This window comes from Salvelinus alpinus, chromosome 17, assembly GCF_045679555.1.
Source record: "Salvelinus alpinus chromosome 17, SLU_Salpinus.1, whole genome shotgun sequence".
Taxonomy (NCBI): domain Eukaryota; kingdom Metazoa; phylum Chordata; class Actinopteri; order Salmoniformes; family Salmonidae; genus Salvelinus; species Salvelinus alpinus.
The window spans coordinates 12,317,201-12,336,834 of record NC_092102.1 but is presented as its reverse complement, the minus strand read 5'-3'; the positions used below and the strand labels follow the sequence as shown (position 1 = coordinate 12,336,834).

The 19,634-nt window shown below is 43.4% G+C and overlaps 1 protein-coding gene and 1 long non-coding RNA gene across 3 annotated transcripts in view; one reads left to right on the top strand and one right to left on the bottom strand.

Moving 5' to 3' along the window:
* LOC139542159 (mitogen-activated protein kinase 14A) overlaps positions 1-19,634 on the top strand; it is a 51,898-nt gene that overhangs the window by 19,872 nt on the left and 12,392 nt on the right. The window contains exons 4-9 of one of the 2 annotated variants that reach the window (XM_071347251.1): positions 10,477-10,588; positions 10,934-10,963; positions 12,715-12,762; positions 12,985-13,099; positions 13,356-13,427; positions 18,824-18,903. In XM_071347251.1, the coding sequence (XP_071203352.1) occupies positions 10,477-10,588; positions 10,934-10,963; positions 12,715-12,762; positions 12,985-13,099; positions 13,356-13,427; positions 18,824-18,903 (457 nt within the window). Of the gene's footprint in view, positions 1-10,476; positions 10,589-10,933; positions 10,964-12,714; positions 12,763-12,984; positions 13,100-13,355; positions 13,428-17,941; positions 18,022-18,823; positions 18,904-19,634 lie in introns of both variants that reach the window. The other variant, XM_071347250.1, reaches the window with a different exon arrangement.
* On the bottom strand, positions 1,398-3,286 carry LOC139542163 (uncharacterized). Its single transcript, XR_011668476.1, has 3 exons — positions 3,201-3,286; positions 2,985-3,089; positions 1,398-2,872 (listed from the first exon to the last, which is right to left on the bottom strand). It is a non-coding gene; the product is annotated as an uncharacterized lncRNA (long non-coding RNA).

Genomic DNA, 19,634 nt, shown 5'->3' with positions numbered 1-19,634 from the left:
GCTATAGATGCAGGAGTTAGATAGTGTGTACGATAGGTTTTCATGCACGCTGATGCAATAGTTGTACAGCTCCAGGGGTCAATGCCCGCATCTTTGATTACCTCTTCTCTGAATCTGAGGCATCCTTCACGAAGTATAACAACGTCATTGTCACAGTATGATTCCATCTCTTTATGGAAATCAAAAGTGCCATGTCTTACGGTCTCGTACCATGTCATGAATCTCTCCCGCTCTTTGGGAGACATTTGATCACACCCGTACATTTCGGGGGATGGATAAGATCCTATATAATGTAGATTCTCCTCAGATGTGAATAAATGAGGGAAATAGCCTTTGACAGAGTTTTCAAAACCCAAGGCCTCTGGCATTTGAGCCAATCTCATGGGTAAGAAGCTTAAGCTGTCAATGTATCTCTGTTTGAAGGCGGGGTCAACAAAGCATAATATTTTACTCCCTTGAGCTATGACACTGGGGGCCACGCCTTGCTGTATCAAGGGGTTCAGAAGCAGATAGGAGTCATAGGCTCTAGCATTGTGAGCTATAAACGTGAAGTTTCTGTACTGGGCTTTTCTAAAATGTTTTAGAAAGAGCTGTGCACACTTGGGTCCCTCGGCCGACCACTTTTCACCCTTGAAAGTCATGGTTGACACAAAAATAGGCAAATGAACCCCTGATTGCTGATTTGTCTCAAAATCATAAAACACATATTTCTCTGTATGTTCATCTTCAGCCAAGGGCTGAATGTAACACTCATGGGGTACTTCTTGAACCGCTTCCGCGTCTCTGCTTTTCAAAGGCCCTTTACAGATTGGGCAGTGTATAATTCCACAAACATGAGGTTTAGGGCTATCTATTTTAAGGTTGTAATTGCAATGACATTTTGGACATTTCTTGTTAATGTCACAACTGCTTACAGATTTACATGCCTTGGGATGCCATGTTTCAGTTTTGTGTTTTTCGTAACAGTAGGCCGAACGACATGTGCGGTGACAATCCTCACAGGGTGTCAAGTTTAGCGGTTGCATAGGGCAATGTTTATCCAGACATACTGAACAGTTGTAACGGCACGAGTGCCCCCCCATGCGTGTGTAGCCGGTATGACAGGCGGGACAGACATATGGGGCGCCTAAAAACGCTGTGATGTTAGTTACGGCATAGTAATGCTCATTTTGCACATAAAAGTACATAGTCTTAGGATGTGGTTCGTGTATATTTTGGAATTTTAAGAGAGCGTCATTAGCCCTACTGTGGTACAAAACCACAATCTTGATATTCAGAAAGTTTTCAAATTTGACTATGTCTGAGAAAGCCACAGCATCCTGTATACCGAGACCCACCGCAGTTTGTAGCTCTCGAGCTTTTTGTAACGCGGCTTGATCAGTACATCCGGGGCTGAGTAAGTGGGCCAAACCTATGGCAAAACATAGCTTATTACCTGGATTGGGAACGTTTATGAGATAGGCCCTTTTATTACTTATGATTTCGGACTGCATTAGACTATCGAGCATTCTTCTCTGACCCCCGCCCCCTTGTGGTTGCCGTACTAATTGTACTACAAGTTCGAGGGTCCTATCTGCTAGCACGTTTAAATTTGACTGAACAAGGCGTTCTAGCAGGTTAACAAATTGTTCAAGATCTGCTTCACCATTCTGTAAAATAAGCGATACCTTGCTCTGTAGACTGTCTCCACAAATTTCCAACTGTAAGAGATCCCTTGGTTCGCTATAATCTCTAATTCTAGCTAACAGTTCATTCAAAGTGGCCATAAGCATTACGTAAAACACAGCATATTCCCGAATCTGACCCCCCCCATGCGAAATTGAAAAACTGTCGAACCTCAATATTGTTGAATTTATTTCGGCGCAAAACATGTACACTTCGATCAAGACCTCCCCCCTCCAGATTTGCTAGGCAATTGTCCAACTGTTCAAAAACATCGTATTGGGTTTCAGACTCTTCGGACATTGGTGTTAAAGGCTGATTTATAGGTGTCTGGGGTGCCGAATTAAACCTAGGGCTCTCGTTCTGTACACTGATCTCAAGACCGCCCCCCTCCAGATTTGCTAGACATTTGTCCAACTGTTCAAAAACATCATATTGGGTTTCAGACTCTTCGGACAATGTTGTTAAAGGCTGTCTTAGAGGTGTATGTGGGGCCGAATTAAACCTAGGGCTCGCGTTAAGCTGGGTAATTAGAGATATGATGGTTTCGGGAATCTGTGATAACATGTTTTCCTCGGAAGGCCCTGACTCATTCATACGTGTAATAATGTCTATGAGTTCGGAGGGAATCTGTGATAATAGATTTTCATCTATTGTCATTATGTCAATTACCCCCGAATCATTCATATGGTTAACTATATCTTGGAGCTCTGTCGGGATCATGGCTAAGAGGGTTTCAATTGTCTCGCTTAGGTCTATAGGGGGCGCCATTTGTCTAATTAAGGATGTGTGTCTGTTTACATGTGTGTTTTTTAACGGCGGTATTTGCTTGTTTTAGCCCTAATGTTTTTTAACATACGGGGTAGCTCGCTACGCCAGAATGACACATCCTGATTGTATTGATGCTCGAGTAGAATACACATGCGCCTCTGGAGTAGAGCCTTTCGTGATTTTAAACCCAGGGTAAACGCTTTGAAAAAACGGTCTTGGTCTATTTCAGAATCTGCTGTTGCCCCCACAGAATTGGCCGATTCAAGAAGGTTGGCAGCTTCACAGAACATCAAATCGTCTACCTCAGAAATGTCATTTAAATCTTTGAAATCATCAGGTTTCGCTGTTTTCTTGACTGGTGTCTTTGGAGCCTCCTCGGTGATGCTTGTCTGGGCATCCTCCGATGTTTGTGCGTTGTCTTTATAAGCCGGTGAGGAGTCTGAAATAAAAATAATACATACAAAAATAGGTTATTAACCCTAAAATATGTTAAAAATGCCAAATACATTTCAGATATAAGCCTATATATTAACAATACATTAATTAAATACCTCGGCTTTTTTGACGAGGGCTGTTCTGAAGAAGTTCTGAAACCAGGGGCTGATGTCTTTGTTCAGCCAGTATTACAGCATCTGCAGGTTCGGTAGATGTTGAGCCTGAAAAAAACAATATAAGGCCTTGTTTTAACATATTCCGGCATAAAAAAATATATAAATAATAAAATAATAAAATATCGCTATAAATAATAATATATAATTGATTCATACCTTGTCCTTGGAACGAGGTCTCGTGAATATCGGCCAAGTAGAATTGTTCGGGTGAAGCGGAACTGTGGATCTGAGCACTAATTGTCCGTTGGTGTTTAGAAATATGGGGGACACCGGTGTCCTGTCCCTGGGGAGTTGACCTGCCGTTTAAATCCTGTGTTCGTGGCTTGTGTGTAAAAACATCCGGGTCATAGGGGATAATTGTCTCGTAGTCATATGCTTGGCAGAAACCGTTCAGGCTCCATAGGGCCTCGTTTAACCTTCTAGGCTTTAGGTCCTCTGTAAACATATAAAATCACTTTTAATATAAGATGCCCACACTTTTTGTTTTTAAGGTATAAATATTTTTATGTATGGAATTCTTGGAGCTTACTTACGTTTACAATTCAGGGTAGGCGTTTGTTTGTCTGCAATTTGTTCCGGAGCCCCATTGGATGGTTCGAGCTCAGTTATACCTCGGAGTATCTGCGTGAATGCTTCAGAATCTATAAAACATTCGACAATATTAAAGCTATAACCACTTTAGCTAATATTGCCTTGTTATACGGTAAGCATACTGGTCCTAATGCATGTTTAATATTTCTATAACATACCACGCTTTTCAAACAATTCCCCACAACAACCAAATCTAATATAAAGATTTATTTCAAGAACTCACCTTGCGATAGATCCATTAGACTGTTTTCCCAGATTATCTTTTTAACGCTTCAGTCCGATAACGATTCTTGGAGTTTCTGGAGGTGCTGTTTGCATCGGAACTAAAACGCTGCTAACAGGGTCGCGGTTGTCAATAGAGTTTGTCCCCCCACTACCTAGAGAAAGTACTGTATGATTTTCACATAGCATTTGGGGTTTGTCGTTTTTTAGGACTAGACCCCAGCTATATTTAACTCCTACGTTATTTGGTTCAAACAATGGGTTTGGTGTGTTTAAACCTTATTACACCCAGGGCTATTCTACAAACTAACCGGTGTCGTAGCACCTCGATGCTGGGGGTTGGGAGTTCTAGACAAAAAGGGGCTGATTTACTTTTTTTAAACCCTACAGCCTCTGTTTTAGACCCTAGAACATAAATTATGTTTTGACATGTTGTTAATGAGTCGTAAGTGGCCGTAAGACAAAGACTAGCGAGAGAGAGAGAGCCTTGAGCGCTGACGCATATCCATTTATGAACAAACCCCGCCCCGTTTTCTTTGTTTTGAAACACACACACACACAGCCACTCCAGCACACGCACGCCCACACACGCGCGCACATGTCTTTTTCCGCAAGTTTTCTCCTCAGGGACAGACTGAGCTAAGAGTGAACAAACGCGAGAGTTCATAACGTGGTGAGATTCGGCTTTTAAAAACCCTTTATTTCATTCAAAATATTTAGTACATACATTTTATATCCTTACATTCTTAAGGTCTTTTACGATGCCTTTCTTACAGATCCAGGGGGCTTATGCAACCACCCCCCATTGTCCGTGTCGAGTTCGCCCTCAAAAGGCATGGCTCTCTTGCTAGGTCCATCAACACTTGGTAAGTTTTCACTCCAGGGGTAGATCCTCCGTCGGGCCTTTTGGTCTTGACTCTGTCTCAAGGAAAGCCTCGCCCAGCGCTTTAACTGTTCCCCATTTTGGAAGAGAATGTCCAGCTTATTCATAAGGGTTATGAAAATCGGATAATCCAACCATTTAAAACTAAACACAGGAATAAAAAAGTTGACATCTTTGCAGGCTCTGGAAGCTACAGGAGAATTGACAGACTTTGTAGCATTAGCACCATCATAAAATTCACAGGCTAAAATTGTCACTTTGTTATTAGGGGCATAGTCCATTGAAGCGATTCTTAGAGCTTTCAGATCACTGCGTCCGCAGACCTGTTCTTCCAACGCATAGCCCGGCAGCTGTGTACCACTCAGAACCTGTTCAATTTTACAGAGAGCCAGCCTGATCTTTAGCCATTCTCTCATCCCCAGAGCAGGAGAAAAAATCCCAGGTTTTGCCTGATAAACGGGTTTGGGGCCACTGTCTGTGAATATCTTTACCGTAGAATCCTCCGGGTGGAATATGTAAGAAATGTGGCCTTCACTCGTACCCAAAAATCCTTTAAAACATTCTGGAGCTTCACACAGAACTTCTTCAAGGCTTTGGTCACTGGGTTCATGACAAGCCGAGCATAACATCCCTAAAATTGGCATAGGGGGCATTTTTGTTTAATATTCAGGGGGTTATCATGTACAGACTTAAACAGGGGGATTGTTCCTAGGGCTTTATAAGGCTGTGCCCCTGACATTAGTGTTTCCTAGACAACAACCCCGGAGGGCTATAAGCTATAAAATAGGCCTTACTCTTTGAAATGTTCAGCACACACACCCCCAACCACCCCACCCCCCTCAAACCAAAAGGGGGGTCAGGACAGGAAACCCTGGGCTTGCACGCGTCAGCAGAACATCAGCAGAACATAGGGTCATCAATCATTTTTTTGACAGCTGGACTTAGGGTCATCAATCAAAATTTTGACGCGTGACATCTACTTTAATCTCTCTCACCTTTATTTAACTAGGCAAGTCAGTTTAAGAACCCATTCTTATTTTCAATGACGGCCTAGGAACGGTGGGTTAACTGCCTTGTTCAGGGGCAGAACAACAGATTTTTACCTTGTCAGCTCAGGGATTCAATCTTGCAACCTTACGGTTAACTAGTCCAACGCTTTAACCACCTGCCTCACGAGGAGCCCGCCTGTTACGCGAATGCAGTAAGAAGCCAAGGTAAGTTGCTAGCTAGCATTAAACTTATCTTATAAAAAACAATCAATCAACCATAATCACTAGTTAACTACACATGGTTGATGATATTACTAGTTTATCTAGCGTGTCCTGCGTTGCATATAATCGATGCAGTGCACATTCGCGAAAAAGGACTGTCGTTGCTCCAACGTGTACCTAACCATAAACATCAATGCCTTTCTTAAAATCAATACACAGAAGTATATATTTTCAACCTGCATATTTAGCGAAAAGAAATCCAGGTTAGCAGGCAATATTAACCAGGTGAAATTGTGTCACTTCTCTTGCGTTCATTGCACGCAGAGTCAGGGTATATGCAACAGTTTGGGCCGCCTGGCTCATTGCGAACTAATTTGCCAGAATTTTACGTAATTATGACATAACATTGAAGGTTGTGCAATGTAACAGGAATATTTAGACTTATGGATGCCACCTGTTAGATAAAATACGGAACGGTTCCGTATTTCACTGAAAGAATAAACGTCTTGTTTTTGAGATGATAGTTTCCGGATTCGACCATATTAATGACCAAAGGCTCGTATTTCTGTGTGTTATTATGTTATAATTAAGTCTATGATTTGATAGAGCAGTCTGGCTGAGCGGTGGTAGGCAGCAGCAGGCTCGTAAGCATTCATTCAAACAGCACTTTCCTGCATTATTCCAGAAGCTCTTCGCTGTGCTTCAAGCCTATCAACTCCCGAGATTAGGCTGGTGTAACCGATGTGAAATGGCTAGCTAGTTAGCGGGGTGTGCGCTAATAGCGTTTCAAACATCACTCGCTCTGAGACTTGGAGTAGTTATTCCCCTTGCTCTGCATGGGTAACGCTGCTTCGAGGGTGGCTGTTGTTGTTGTGTTCCTGGTTCGAGCCCAGGTAGGAGCGAGGAGAGGGATGGAAGCTATACTGTTACACTGGCAATACTAAAGTGCCTGTAAGAACATCCAATAGTCAAAGGTTAATGAAATACAAATCGTATAGAGAGAAATAGTCCTATAATAACTACAACCTAAAACTTCTTACCTGGGAATATTGAAGACTCATGTTAAAAGGAACCACCAGCTTTCATATGTTCTCATGTTCTGAGCAAGGAACTTAAACGTTAGCTTTCTTACATGGCACATATTGCACTTTTACTTTCTTCTCCAACACTTTGTTTTTGCATTATTTAAACCAAATTGAACATGTTTCATTATTTATTTGAGGCTAAATTGATTTTATTGATGTATTATATTAAGTTAAAATAAGTGTTCATTCAGTATTGTTGTAATTGTCATTATTACAAATAAATAAAAAGAAATCGGCCGATTAATCGGTATCGCCTTTTTGGTCCTCCAATAATCGGTATCGGCAATTTTTGGTCCTCCAATAATCGGTATCGGCGTTGAAAAATCATAATCGGTCGACCTCTAGTTGCATCACTGCCTGGTATGGCAACTGCTCGGCCTCCGACTGCAAGGCACTACAGAGGGTAGTGCGTACGGCCCAGTACATCACCAGGGCCAAGCATTCTGCCATCCAGGACCTCTATACCAGGCGGTGTCAGAGGAAGGCCCTAAAAATGGTCAAATACTCCAGCCACTCTAGTCATAGACCGTCCTCTCTGCTACCGCACGGCAAGTAGTACTGGACCGCCAAGTCTAGGTTCAAGAGACTTCTAAACAGCTTCTACCCCCAAGCCATAAAACCCCTCAACATCTAATCAAATGGCCACCCATACTATTTGCATTTGCATCCTTATTTACATAACTATTCAGACTCTGCTATGAGACTCAATTGAGCTCAGGTGCATCCTGTTTCCATTGATCATTCTTGAAAAGTTTCTACAACTTGATTGGAGTCCACCTGTGGTAAATTCAATTGTTTGGACATGATTTAGAAAGGCACACACCTGTCTATACAAGGTCCCACAGTTGACAGTGCACGTCAGAGCAAAAACCAAACCATGAGGTCGAAGGAATTGTCCGTAGAGGTCCGAGACAGGATTGTGTCGAGGCACAGATTGGGTAAGGGTACCACATTTTTTTTGCAGCATTGAAGGTCCCCAAGAACATACTGCCATTCTTAAATTGAACAAGTTTGGAACTACCAATACTCTTCCTAGAGCTGGCCACCCGGCAAAACTGAGCAATCCGGGGAGAAGGGTCAGGGAGGTGACCAAGAACGCAATGGTCACTCTGACAGAGCTCCAGAGTTCCTCTGTGGAGATGGGAGAACCTTTCAGAAGGACAAACATCTATGCAGGACTCCACCAGTCATGCCAGATGGAAGCTACTCCTCAGTTAAAGGCATATGACAGCCAGCTTGGGGTTTGCCAAAAAGCACCTAAAGGTCTTTCAGACCACGAGAAACAAGATTCTCTGATCTGATGAAACCAAAATTGACCGCTTTGGCCTGAATGCCAAGCATCACATCTGGAGGAAACGTGGCCCCATCCATACGGTGAAGCGTGGTGGTTGCATCAACATGCTGTGGGGATGTTTTTCAGCGCCAGTGTCTGGGAGACTAGTCAGGATTGAGGGAAAGATGAACGTAGCAAAGTACAGAGAGATCCTTGATGAAAACCTGCTCAGGACCTCAGACTGGGGCAAAGGTTCAGCTTCCAACAGGACAACAACCCTAAGCACACAGCCAAGACAACGCAGGAGTGGCTTCGGGACAAGTCTCTGAATGTCCTTGAGTGGCCCAGCCAGAGGCCGGACTTAAACCCGATCGAACATCTCTGGAGAGACCTGAAAATAGCTGTGCAGCGACGCTCCCCATCCAACCTGACAGAGCTAGAGAGGATCTGTGGAGAAGAATGGGAGAAACTCCCCAAATACAGGTGTGCCAAGCTTGTAGCGTCATACCCAAGAAGACTCAAGGTTGTAATCGCTGCCAAAGGTGCTTCAACAAAATACTGAGTAAAGGGTCTGAATACTTATGTAAATGTGATCTTACTTTTTTTAATACACTTTTTTTCAATCCATTTTAGAATAAGGCTGTAATGTAACAAAATGTGAAAAAAAGCAAAGGGGTTTGAATACTTTACGAATTCACTGCATATATTTGCTATTGCTTGACTAAAAACAATCTGCCAGTCGCCTAATTGGGGAATCTTGCCTATTTTCTTCTCATGCATATCTGTGTACACAGCACACATGCCTGCAGGACAGAGGAGCACAAGGGAGGGGTTTTCTAACTGCTGTTCATGAAAAACCCAGTATGCAGGTGCTGTAGCTGTGATTCCCCTAACCCAGCTCCAAAAATATGTGACTCAAAAGACTGTTCATAGCTCCTCTTTTACCCCTGTATAGATAGATAGTTGGAGGGAGAGCAGGGGGGGGGGATACAGTGGGAAAGTTCCATGGATTAACAGGGATGAGAGCTCACTATTTATATACCTAATTTTCCAGGCCTCAACATGAACCCTTCAGCTAGAGTCCCCCCCTCCCTCTCCCTGTTTGTGCCTTTGATCTCAGTCATGTTGAAGTAGCCTGGTCTCAGATCAGTCTTTGCCAACAGTTGGCTAATATAGGAGGAGGGCAGTAACAAAGTCCAGTTTAACCAGGGAGTTATTTTAAGATGTTCCTCCTGTGTGGGAACAGTGCAACATTCATCTATCAGTGGAACAGCAAACTAGCTGAGTGAAGCCTCCATGTGCTCCTGCTGTATATTTTGGCTCATATTTTTTCCGTCCAGAAGTACTTACCATTATTTGGAGCTGTTTAAACGACTATGGGATTAGATTTGAATTACAAAAATAAGTGGACTTAATGGATGTGTGTTTAATGACATTATTTGTGGATGACTCGCCCAGCTGGGGCGAGGAGAAGGAACAGCTACTCAACCAGTATCAGCTGACTCATAGGAGACATATGGGAGAACATTGACATGGTGGCAAATCCCTTGATGTATAGACGGGTGGGCTGCGCAACCACGAGCCACAAACTGACGGGGTTGGCTTAACTTGTAAGCTGTATTTCGTCTGCAAATATTTATTGAAAACCAATTGTTCCCAATAAGCACTTGTCTCTCAAATACATTGTTACAGTTGAAGAGAAGAAGTAGCAGGAGCGCTTTAGGTATTCCACAACAACCAAAGGTGCTCTTAGAGGGGAATTGTAATTGCCATAAAATCCAAGTCCAGGCACTCATGTGGGTTTGAAAGTTAAAATGCCTTTAATGTCAGACCTGATGAAGGCGTAAGCCGATGCGCGTTGGTGTATTTCAATGTCTTAGCCCATACATTAATGTTTTTTTAACTTTCAAACCCACTGGACTTGGATTGTTTATGCCACTTCGCACCAATTTGTGGTTATAACTTTTCCTTTTGCTTTTCAGCATTGCCACAGGTTCGCTAGTTAGCTACTTTTGGCCATATTAGCATTGATGTGACGTGTCAAAACGAGACGGTATCAAGAACAACATTCAACTGGCTGAAATATGTAACAGTGAGAAACAGATGGTAGCATGTCGTATACAGTGGAGTAGTTTTGTTTGAGCTCCTGTCTGGTTCTGATTGGCAGGTACCTGGTGACCCACCTGATGGGGGCAGACCTCAACAACATAGTCAAGTGTCAGAAACTCACAGACGATCATGTGCAGTTCCTCATATACCAGATCCTCCGGGGATTAAAGGTGAAACGCACAGACACACACACACAGACAGATAGATCCTCTGGGGGTTAAAGGTGAAACCACAGACTTCGACTTTTTTAATCATGCTTCAACTAACTCAAAATAACTGAAAGTAACTGCCATTCACAGTATTGTGTACATTCCCAGCAGACAAACTTATAGAATTTAAGTCATAATTACATTTAAACCAGTTGCTGGTCATACCAATGTCATTTTACCCAGTTTCGCCTGTTGTGATGTACCTCAGAACCACAAACCTCTCAGTTTAAACTTGTGATTTGTGTCTCCTAATTATTGATGTAATCTAATGCCTTTGCTCTTCTTCCCCTTTCTCTGTCTCCTCAGTATATCCACTCAGCAGATATCATTCACAGAGTAAGTCTCCTCCCTTTTTAATTCAGTCCGCTCTGCCATGATTGAGCCCACAATGAAACAGTCCTTCTCTGTGACTGACGCTGTGTCTTGTTAATTAATATAATATTATGAAATATATGCCATTTAGTTGACTCTTGTATCCAAAGAAACTTAGTCATACGTGCATACATTTTACGTACGGGTGGTCCTGGGAATCGAACCCACTATCCTGCCGTTGCAAGGGCCGTGCTCTACGTGGGAGTTTTTCTTTTATACATTAAACAAGCAACTAGATGATATATTTTAAAGTCTGATCTAGCTAATGATTAGCCAACAATGCAAATGAGCAACCACATGCTGCAACCATGTTTGTAGATTCATTTGGGATCCCCTCGCTTCAGCCATGTAGCCACTATGCTGCATCAGGCAATAATGCATATTGCTAAAATAGCACACCAGCCTGATAATATGGACCATGTATCAATATGTTATTGGGCTCATTTCTGTAGGGGAATATTACATTTGAAACTGTTTTGTATGTTAATTAGGCTGTATGTCATCAAGAAGGGGGAGGATTTTGTTTTTGTTTTCCTAACAATCAGTGAAAAATAAGACTTGATGGTTGGCTATAATATAAGGTACTTGCCCACTGCAAATGAAACATGAAATCACCCGAGATTGAAATTCCGCGTGCATAACTCGCTTTCCTGTGACCTTGGCCCGGGCCAGTAGTTTAGACTTGGTACTGGCCCGGTGTGCCACTGGCAAATGTACCTGAATGTCAAGCCCTGCTGTCAATAGATCTCTTCTGAAACTTGAATATTTTAGCCTTACAGGGTTAAAGATAAACATGTCTTAGTTAGCTACCTTGCTTTGATGTGTCTTACCTTAGCCGTTTGATCCCCGGATTCATTGAACGAGGGAATTATTTTATAAAGACAAAGCATTTTGTTGGTGTTTGTAACGTTGCAATATTTGAAATCCTCCAGGAGAGCTACTGGGTGTGCAGGCTTTTATCTGAACCCCGCTCTAACACACTACATTGTAAAAAGTCAGCTGCTCAACATGACCTTGATAAGCTGACTCGGGTGTTTCAGTAGGGCTGGATCAGAACACCCAGTAGCTATCCAGATGGAGGGTTAACCACGTGTTTATATAGTAGCCTAACAGTGCAGTTATTCTACTTTGTGGGGGTTAAGTGCCTTGCTCAAGGGCACAATGGCATGAGGTTATACCAGATTAGACCAGTAAGTGGTTCCTTGCGTTGTACAACACCATTTTCAGTCACGTTGTTGGCCCGTGGTGTTACAGACCATTTTATTTTTGGACAAGTGACTTGAGCTTTCAGACAAGTAAAAAAATCCATCATACTTGTCAGAAGGAGCTACAGTTTATAAACCAGTTTTAATTCAAGACTTGGCTGCTTGCTTCGCTTTCACATAGAGGACTCTGGGCCCAGGCTCGTTCCTTAAGCAAACACTCTAAATGGCAGAGGAATTAAAACCATAAACAGGACCTCTGTTTTTGACCATGACTGAGTCGGTGGTTCAGGGCTGCTGTTTAGAAAGAACTGATCTGAGAATAATATTAGAGTAGATCAGTTAGAGATTTACTTAGTCTTGAAGAAGCACTGTGGACGTCCTGCAGAAGCACTTCTACAGATCATGGTGGTTTGGTTTTAGAGAATCTAGACTCAATTGAGAAAGCCCATTCAGATCTGGCCTCGTCATATGTAGCTCAGCTAAAATGTCTTATCTCCCATCACTCTTTAGGACCTGAAACCCAGCAACCTGGCTGTGAATGAGGACTGTGAGCTGAAGGTAAGGGAGTTTATTATAGGTCCACTCATTCAAACTGGGTTCATCCTGAATAGTCCAGACAAGAGTTTCAGTATGCCTGAGGGGAGTAACCAAGCACTCCCTGATGTAACATTGTCGGTGACATTTTCTGCAAGGAGAGGACAGTGTGTGCCTTCTGTGTAGTTTCCTCAGGGTAACCATCTTGCCAGGACCACATGGTTGTGTTGTGTCTGTCCTCCTCAGATCCTGGACTTTGGGCTTGCGCGGCACACTGACGACGAGATGACGGGTTACGTTGCCACACGCTGGTACCGGGCACCAGAGATCATGCTGAACTGGATGCACTACAACATGACAGGTACAGTCGGTAGAGCCTCTGAGTGGTTTAGACAGCCTGCATCTGCTCACTGCAGACACGTTTACGAGTTACACATTTAGGTTACAAATTGTTGATGTACTTGTGATCCTGGGCCAACGTTCCTATCATGTGGATGTCATAATAGCAGAACACTGTGAATGGACATACTGAACATCTTTCTCCTTTATGTTATAGTAGACAGTTGTTATTCCTTTATATGTTATATGGACATACTGATCACCTCTATATGTTACAGTGGACATTTGGTCTGTGGGATGCATCATGGCTGAACTCCTCACTGGCAGAACGCTGTTTCCCGGTACTGACCGTATCCTTTCATTGCCCTTACCTCAGTTACCCTACTATGGGTCTAATATGAGTACCTATGCCGAAGCCCACTCCATTCTGTGAGTATGCCTGGCCTGGCCTACCCATTCAACCACTGTCACTGACACAGTCTTAGTGGTTGGTGGTGAGATTCCCACACAATAATATGTCCTTGCTGAATCACATCGGATAGGACCAGAGTACACACAGAATCATGCTGCTATTGATTGTTTGACATACGCATTTCAAACAGCTTTTTGCAGGTCCAGACAGTAGCAGAAGATTGCTGACAGTGCGTGTCCTAAACTGTGTTCTAAGCTAAAGCTCTTCTATGTTCCTAACTTGCTCTGCACAACTAATCCCTCTATGGTGCCTCGGGTGGTGCTTCTTCTCCTTTCAGCTCTGTTTTGCCTCTCTCCCTGCAGCATGTATTGTAGAGGGTCTCCTAGTTCGTCAGTTTCTGTGGCCACACTAATTTCTACCTCTCCGAACTTGGGTCTCTAAAACTCTTGTTTTCTCTGGCGTCCAAGCTTCCTTCCATTGTCTGTTAGATGCCAACCACCTCTACTTTAACACAGTAACCCTAGAAAAGTCTGGCCTCGAGGCACCCACCTTGGAGCAAATGACGAGTCTTTTAAACGTCAACGTTCTAACAGCCTAATAAATACATTTCATGTTGGCTATTAGGAAAATGATCCTTTGGTTCTACTTCATACCTTTTAGACCGCCAGTACGGTTGAAAGTATGGATTATATCCCTCGCGCTCCACGCAGGTCGAGTAATAATAACAGCAAAGTCACGCCGGTGACGCCATGGGAGGACGGGCCCCAGAGGTTCATATTAAACCATAAGTCAAACCACACACTGTCTATTATTTATTCTCGCAAAGTTAGCTTAGCGGTATTGCGCAAGTTGACTGAGCTGCTGTTCAGTTTTTTGGATCTTAGGTCTCGGTAGGGTAAGCTAAACTCGGTGTGATTTGTGTGTACTGTCAGTCTGTTACCAACAGAAATACGCCCTCTAAGGCTGTGTGACAGCTCTCCCCCACCTATCCCTTTTATCTGAGGATATCGGGCTTCCTTGTCTTGTACTGACTTAGCCCACCAGCTATTGTGTGTTGGCCATCATACTCCGGTGCTAACCTTGTCAAGATATCCTCCAGTACCATGCTCGTTATCGAGGCCACCGGGCACTAGTCGTCCTTCGACTATTTAATGGGTCACTTTCCCTAGATAAGCGCGTCTCATAGCGCGCACACCGTCTAGGAAGGTTGTTAGCCTAGCCAGCTATACAACGTGAGATTTGGACTGCTTCAGCCCTGTAGTTGTAGCTCGGCTCACCAGAAATTATTTTGCGGTTGCTGTACAGCTCTCTACTAGTGATGCACCGATATGACATTTTTGACCGATAACCGATATTTACAATTTTTGCGGCCTTTTAAAAATTCTAGAACAGTTAAAAATTCCAGTTAAATAGTTAACACACACACATGGATGCAGCGATCTAAGGCACGGCATCTCAGTGCAAGAGGCGTCACTACAGTCCCTGGTTCGAATCCAAACTGTATCACATCTGGCCGTGATTGGAGTCCCATAGGGCGGCGCACAATTGGCCCAGCGTCGTCCAGGTTTGGCCGGTGTAGGCTGTCATTGTAAATAAGAATTTGTTCTTAACTGACTTGCCTAGTTAAATAAAGGTTACACACACACACACACACACACACACACACACACACACACACACACCACACTGACCAAAACGTTGTTTTGTTGGTATTCACGTATGTCCCCATTACCAGTAAAACATAATCAAAGCCTATTTCTTTCACTTACTTGCTGTGCTGTTTCGTTCTTCATTTGTTCAGTCGTTTCAGTCTCAACCAGGATTTCATCATACATGTCAAGCAGTGAAGTTTCAGCTGTCTGTCTGTGGCCTCTCTTCCTCTGTGCGCACTGTCACTGTGTCCGTTTCTATCTTGTCCAGCTGTGTCTGTAACATTTCACATAAACCCTGTTTCTTGTCTGCGTCGAAGTAGCGGTTCTTGTACGTAGCATCTAGCATGGTGGCGACACAGTAAAGAGAGAGTGCCACCGAATCGCTTGTTCACAGCCTGTCTCGGCTGTTTTGTTGAGCAGGTGTTTCAATGCCATGACAGAGGGTATCACATCTGCTGCAGGCGCAGTTGATGAGCTTATTTCTCTAGTCAGTTGTTTGAATGGAGCTAGCTAGTGTGTTCATGTTTCAAACATGTTCTCAAATTCTATTGAAATGGCAGCAGCGGTATGACAACCAGCACATTCCTGAGCATGCAATACAACTTTCCTCAGTACGAAATCCTCGTCGACCCACGCTGCTGTCAGACTCCGCATGCTCATGGGGCTGACATCACTGGTCCACATGTCAGTTGTGACGCTATTACTGTGTAACTCCGGAAGGGCAACATCTGAAAAATAGCGCACTTGGTAGTGTGTACCGGTGCTCGACCAGTCGGCGAAAGCCAACATCACCCAAGACAGAGACTGGTTGATTGTCAAGGGGAATGAATTCCATTATCTTTATTATCTTAGCTTTAATGGATTTCGCCTTTGAGTTGTCTGGCTGAAATGTTCTTTTGCACATTGGTGTTAAACTAGACATCGGGTCGATGTTGGCATTTTCAGCTAATATCGTCCGATTCCGATATGTTCACCGATATGTCGTGCATCCCAACTCTCTACCTTTACTGTGTATTGTGGTAGCTGCTGTAATAGTCTCCGGTTACTATTCAATTAGTTCATTCTGAGCTGTGAGAATACCACATCACCATGATGCTGGGTATGCATGGCTGCTGCTCTTGTGGCTCTGAACTTCAAGTAGAAGATGGTCATGATCTGTGCCCCGCCTGCCTAGGCATTGGCCACCTGCAAGAGGCCCTCTCTGACCTTTGCATTAACTGCACCATCCTGCCTGTGAAGGTGAGAGCTTGCACCCTCAGCCAGGAGATCTCTCCTGGAGAAGGGTGCGATCACGAGTAAAAGCATCAGAACAGCAAGATAGCTTTTACTCAACCTGTTTCCTGGTTCTGAAGAAAGGAGGCTTCACTAACAGGCGGGGGAGCAGTGTGGCAACACAGGTCTATACGGGGAGAGTGGCGCCCCCGCTGACGGAAAGAGCACATCAACGTGCTAGTACTTCAAATAGTTTACCTCGCCCTAAAACACTTTCTGCCTGTTCTCAAACAAACATGTCCTAATACGATCAGATAATACAAGCCATTCATCTCCCAGGTAAGGTGAACGAGGTGGCGGGTTCCTTGTCACGACAGAAACTGGCCCTGGGGGAATGGAGACTTCACCCACAAGTAGTGAAGATATGGCAGCGGGTTGGAACAGCACATGTGGACCTGTTGGCCTCAGAGCAAACTTCCCACTGCTCCATCTACGAAGGAAGGCAAAGGACCTTGGTGTGACCTTATGGCCCAATCCAGACTTTTTGCCTAAGGTTTTATCACCCCATATCAACCAAGCCATTGAGCTGGCGGCCTAGTGCCCCCCTCCTTTCCAGAATGTGAAGGAGGAGCGAGCAAATCTCCTGTGTCCAATCCGTTCCCTCAAACGCAATATGCAAGCCTTTGAGCACTACAGGAAGTCAGACCAGGACTGCGTTTCAAGCTCATAAAAGACTTACCCTCGCCTAATGCCCTTGGGGGAATCCCCGTGGCCATCTTTGTCGTTGGTCCAAATGATTAGCCAAGCAAGGGAAGTTTGCAACGTGAGACCCTCAGCCCTCGTTTTTGATATAGTTTGCAAGTGTGCAATTGATTGTACATCCGCTAAGAAAGGTCAGCTAAACTTAAAACCAACATTAATATGGAGAAGTCAACAAACGAATGTAAATAAGATAGAAATTGTGCTACTAATGCACATGACAGTTCAAACACGTATCATAAAAGAAATTATGTTTTTGTTTGGTTATCTTTTGGAAACGTTAACTTGCGCACACAGCTTTCCCTGACATCACGCTTATACATTGTCATTTTCCATTTACCTGATATAGTGGGATGGCTAACATGCGTTACTACCATACCCTGTTCAAAGGCACTTAAATCTTTTGTCTTGCCCATTCACCCTCTGAATGGCACACATACACAATCCATTTCTCAATTGTCTCAAGGCTTAAAAATTCTTATTCAACCTGTCTCCTCCCCTTTATCTATAATGATTGAAGTGGATTTAAAAAGTAACATCAATAAGGGATCATAGCTTTCACCTGGTCAGTCGGTCATGGAACGAGCAGGTGTCCTTAATGTTTTGTACACTCAGTGTAGTTTATACAAGTATGTTACATTTGATTTATTCAATGTCCCAGGGTGGTTTTTGTGACTGTTCTTGGTTCCATTGTGCCAGGCAAGCTCAATCAAGCACAGCTCAGTTATTTTTAAGACAACAAATACTGACCTGAAGACAGGTCAGTAGTTCTTGCCGGTTCCTCTCCCCTTCCAGCTCCTGTTGTTCCTTTACACACGGTACCTGTTAGACATTGATCAGTTGAAGCTAATAATGCTGCTCGTCGGGATGCCAGAGCCTGAGCTCTTGATGAAAATCTCTTCAGAGTCTGTGAGTTATACACACAGTTACTATACTGCAAGGTCATTTGTTGCTTAATTTGCAAAAATGTGATGATTTTTACATTTTATTTATGAAGTGTGTTCTTATAATCTTCAACACCAACTACCATTTTTAAAGCATGCTATGTTTGTTGTTCACATCCTCTCAAGTCTTTCTTTGTGAGATGGGGTCAAATGCAAGACCCGTTTTGATTTGAATACGGCTTCTTCACTTGCATAAATTAACATATGTTCAAAGTTCGGGTTTTACTCCTATGTTTGATTAACTTTACTTTTTCCTGACTAATTGAAACTATTCTCTTCTCTATCATAACCTGAAGCATGTTCCCAATCTTGCTTACACACGCCTATACAATCTTACCCTCTTTCTTTTTTTGCCTTCCCTTCCAAAGATGGGACTATTACCTTTTTGCAGAGCCTCTTAGGAGTTGAGCCATACCATAAAACTCCTATTGGAAACTGTGTTAGACCGCTGAGCTAAAGCCTAGGCCAGAGAGCCAGGCCTTAGCTCAGGGAGCAAACGCAAGTCTTCAGGTCTTCTATTGACTGGGAGACTGTTAGCCCGCTGAGCTAAAGCCTAGGCCAGAGAGCCAGGCCTTAGCTCAGGGAGCAAACGCAAGTCTTCCGGTCTCCTATTGACTGGGAGACTGTTAGCCCACTGAGCTAAAGCCTGGGCTATGCATTAGCTTGGGGTGCTAACGTGAGTCTTCAGGTCTCCCACTGACTAGCTGCTTGTTAATGTCTCTGCTATACTGCTGTCTGTACTGATACCCTTGACCCATACCTGATAGATATAAACCAGCTTCAGCAGATAATGCGTCTGACAGGAACGCCCCCAGTCTCTCTAATAAGCAGGATGCCCAGCCACGAGGTGAGCAGGACCAAATTATTCAATACATTCTCTATGGGTCCAACCCAGGATTCAAACCTGGGTCCTCGAACCTGCACGCCACAAGACTGTTAGCTCCGGGATTGGGGTAAATTCAAAGGCAATTCAGGAAGTAAACTGAAAATTGCAATTTTACTTCATGAGTTGACCAAATTGACCCCAACCCTGATTAGACCAAACCACCTCCCTTACATCTAGCTGAGAGCAGAGCCACATGCCCAGGGCCACAATATTAAAACCTCCCTAAGAGGATATTTGCCTCCATATTATAAGGAAGTAGACAAACATACAATACATGTTGCATTTTATATTTTGGAGTCACCGCTTTTTTTAGAGTTGTAGGTTTCTATTTTCTACTACCCACACCCCTTTACTATAACCACTGAGTGGTTGCTGCACGTGAATGCAAGTCCAGCAGCAACTACTCTCTTGCCTCATAATGTTTGGTTTGCCATAAGAGTGTTATAAAGCATAAATATACCTAACATTGCATACTAACAAACATTTTGCCTGAGCCAGAATTGGTTTGAATTGAAACACTCAACTGATGAGTGGTAAGGGAAGAAGGACCTGAAAATAGCAGAATTGCAGTTCCTCTTTTTGAAGTTGGAACTGATTGAGTATATCGTAGCTACATTACATAAGTACTGCAATCAAATAAATATACACTACTCGGTTATAAAACTCTTTCTTCTCCTACTGCTTTCTTTCAA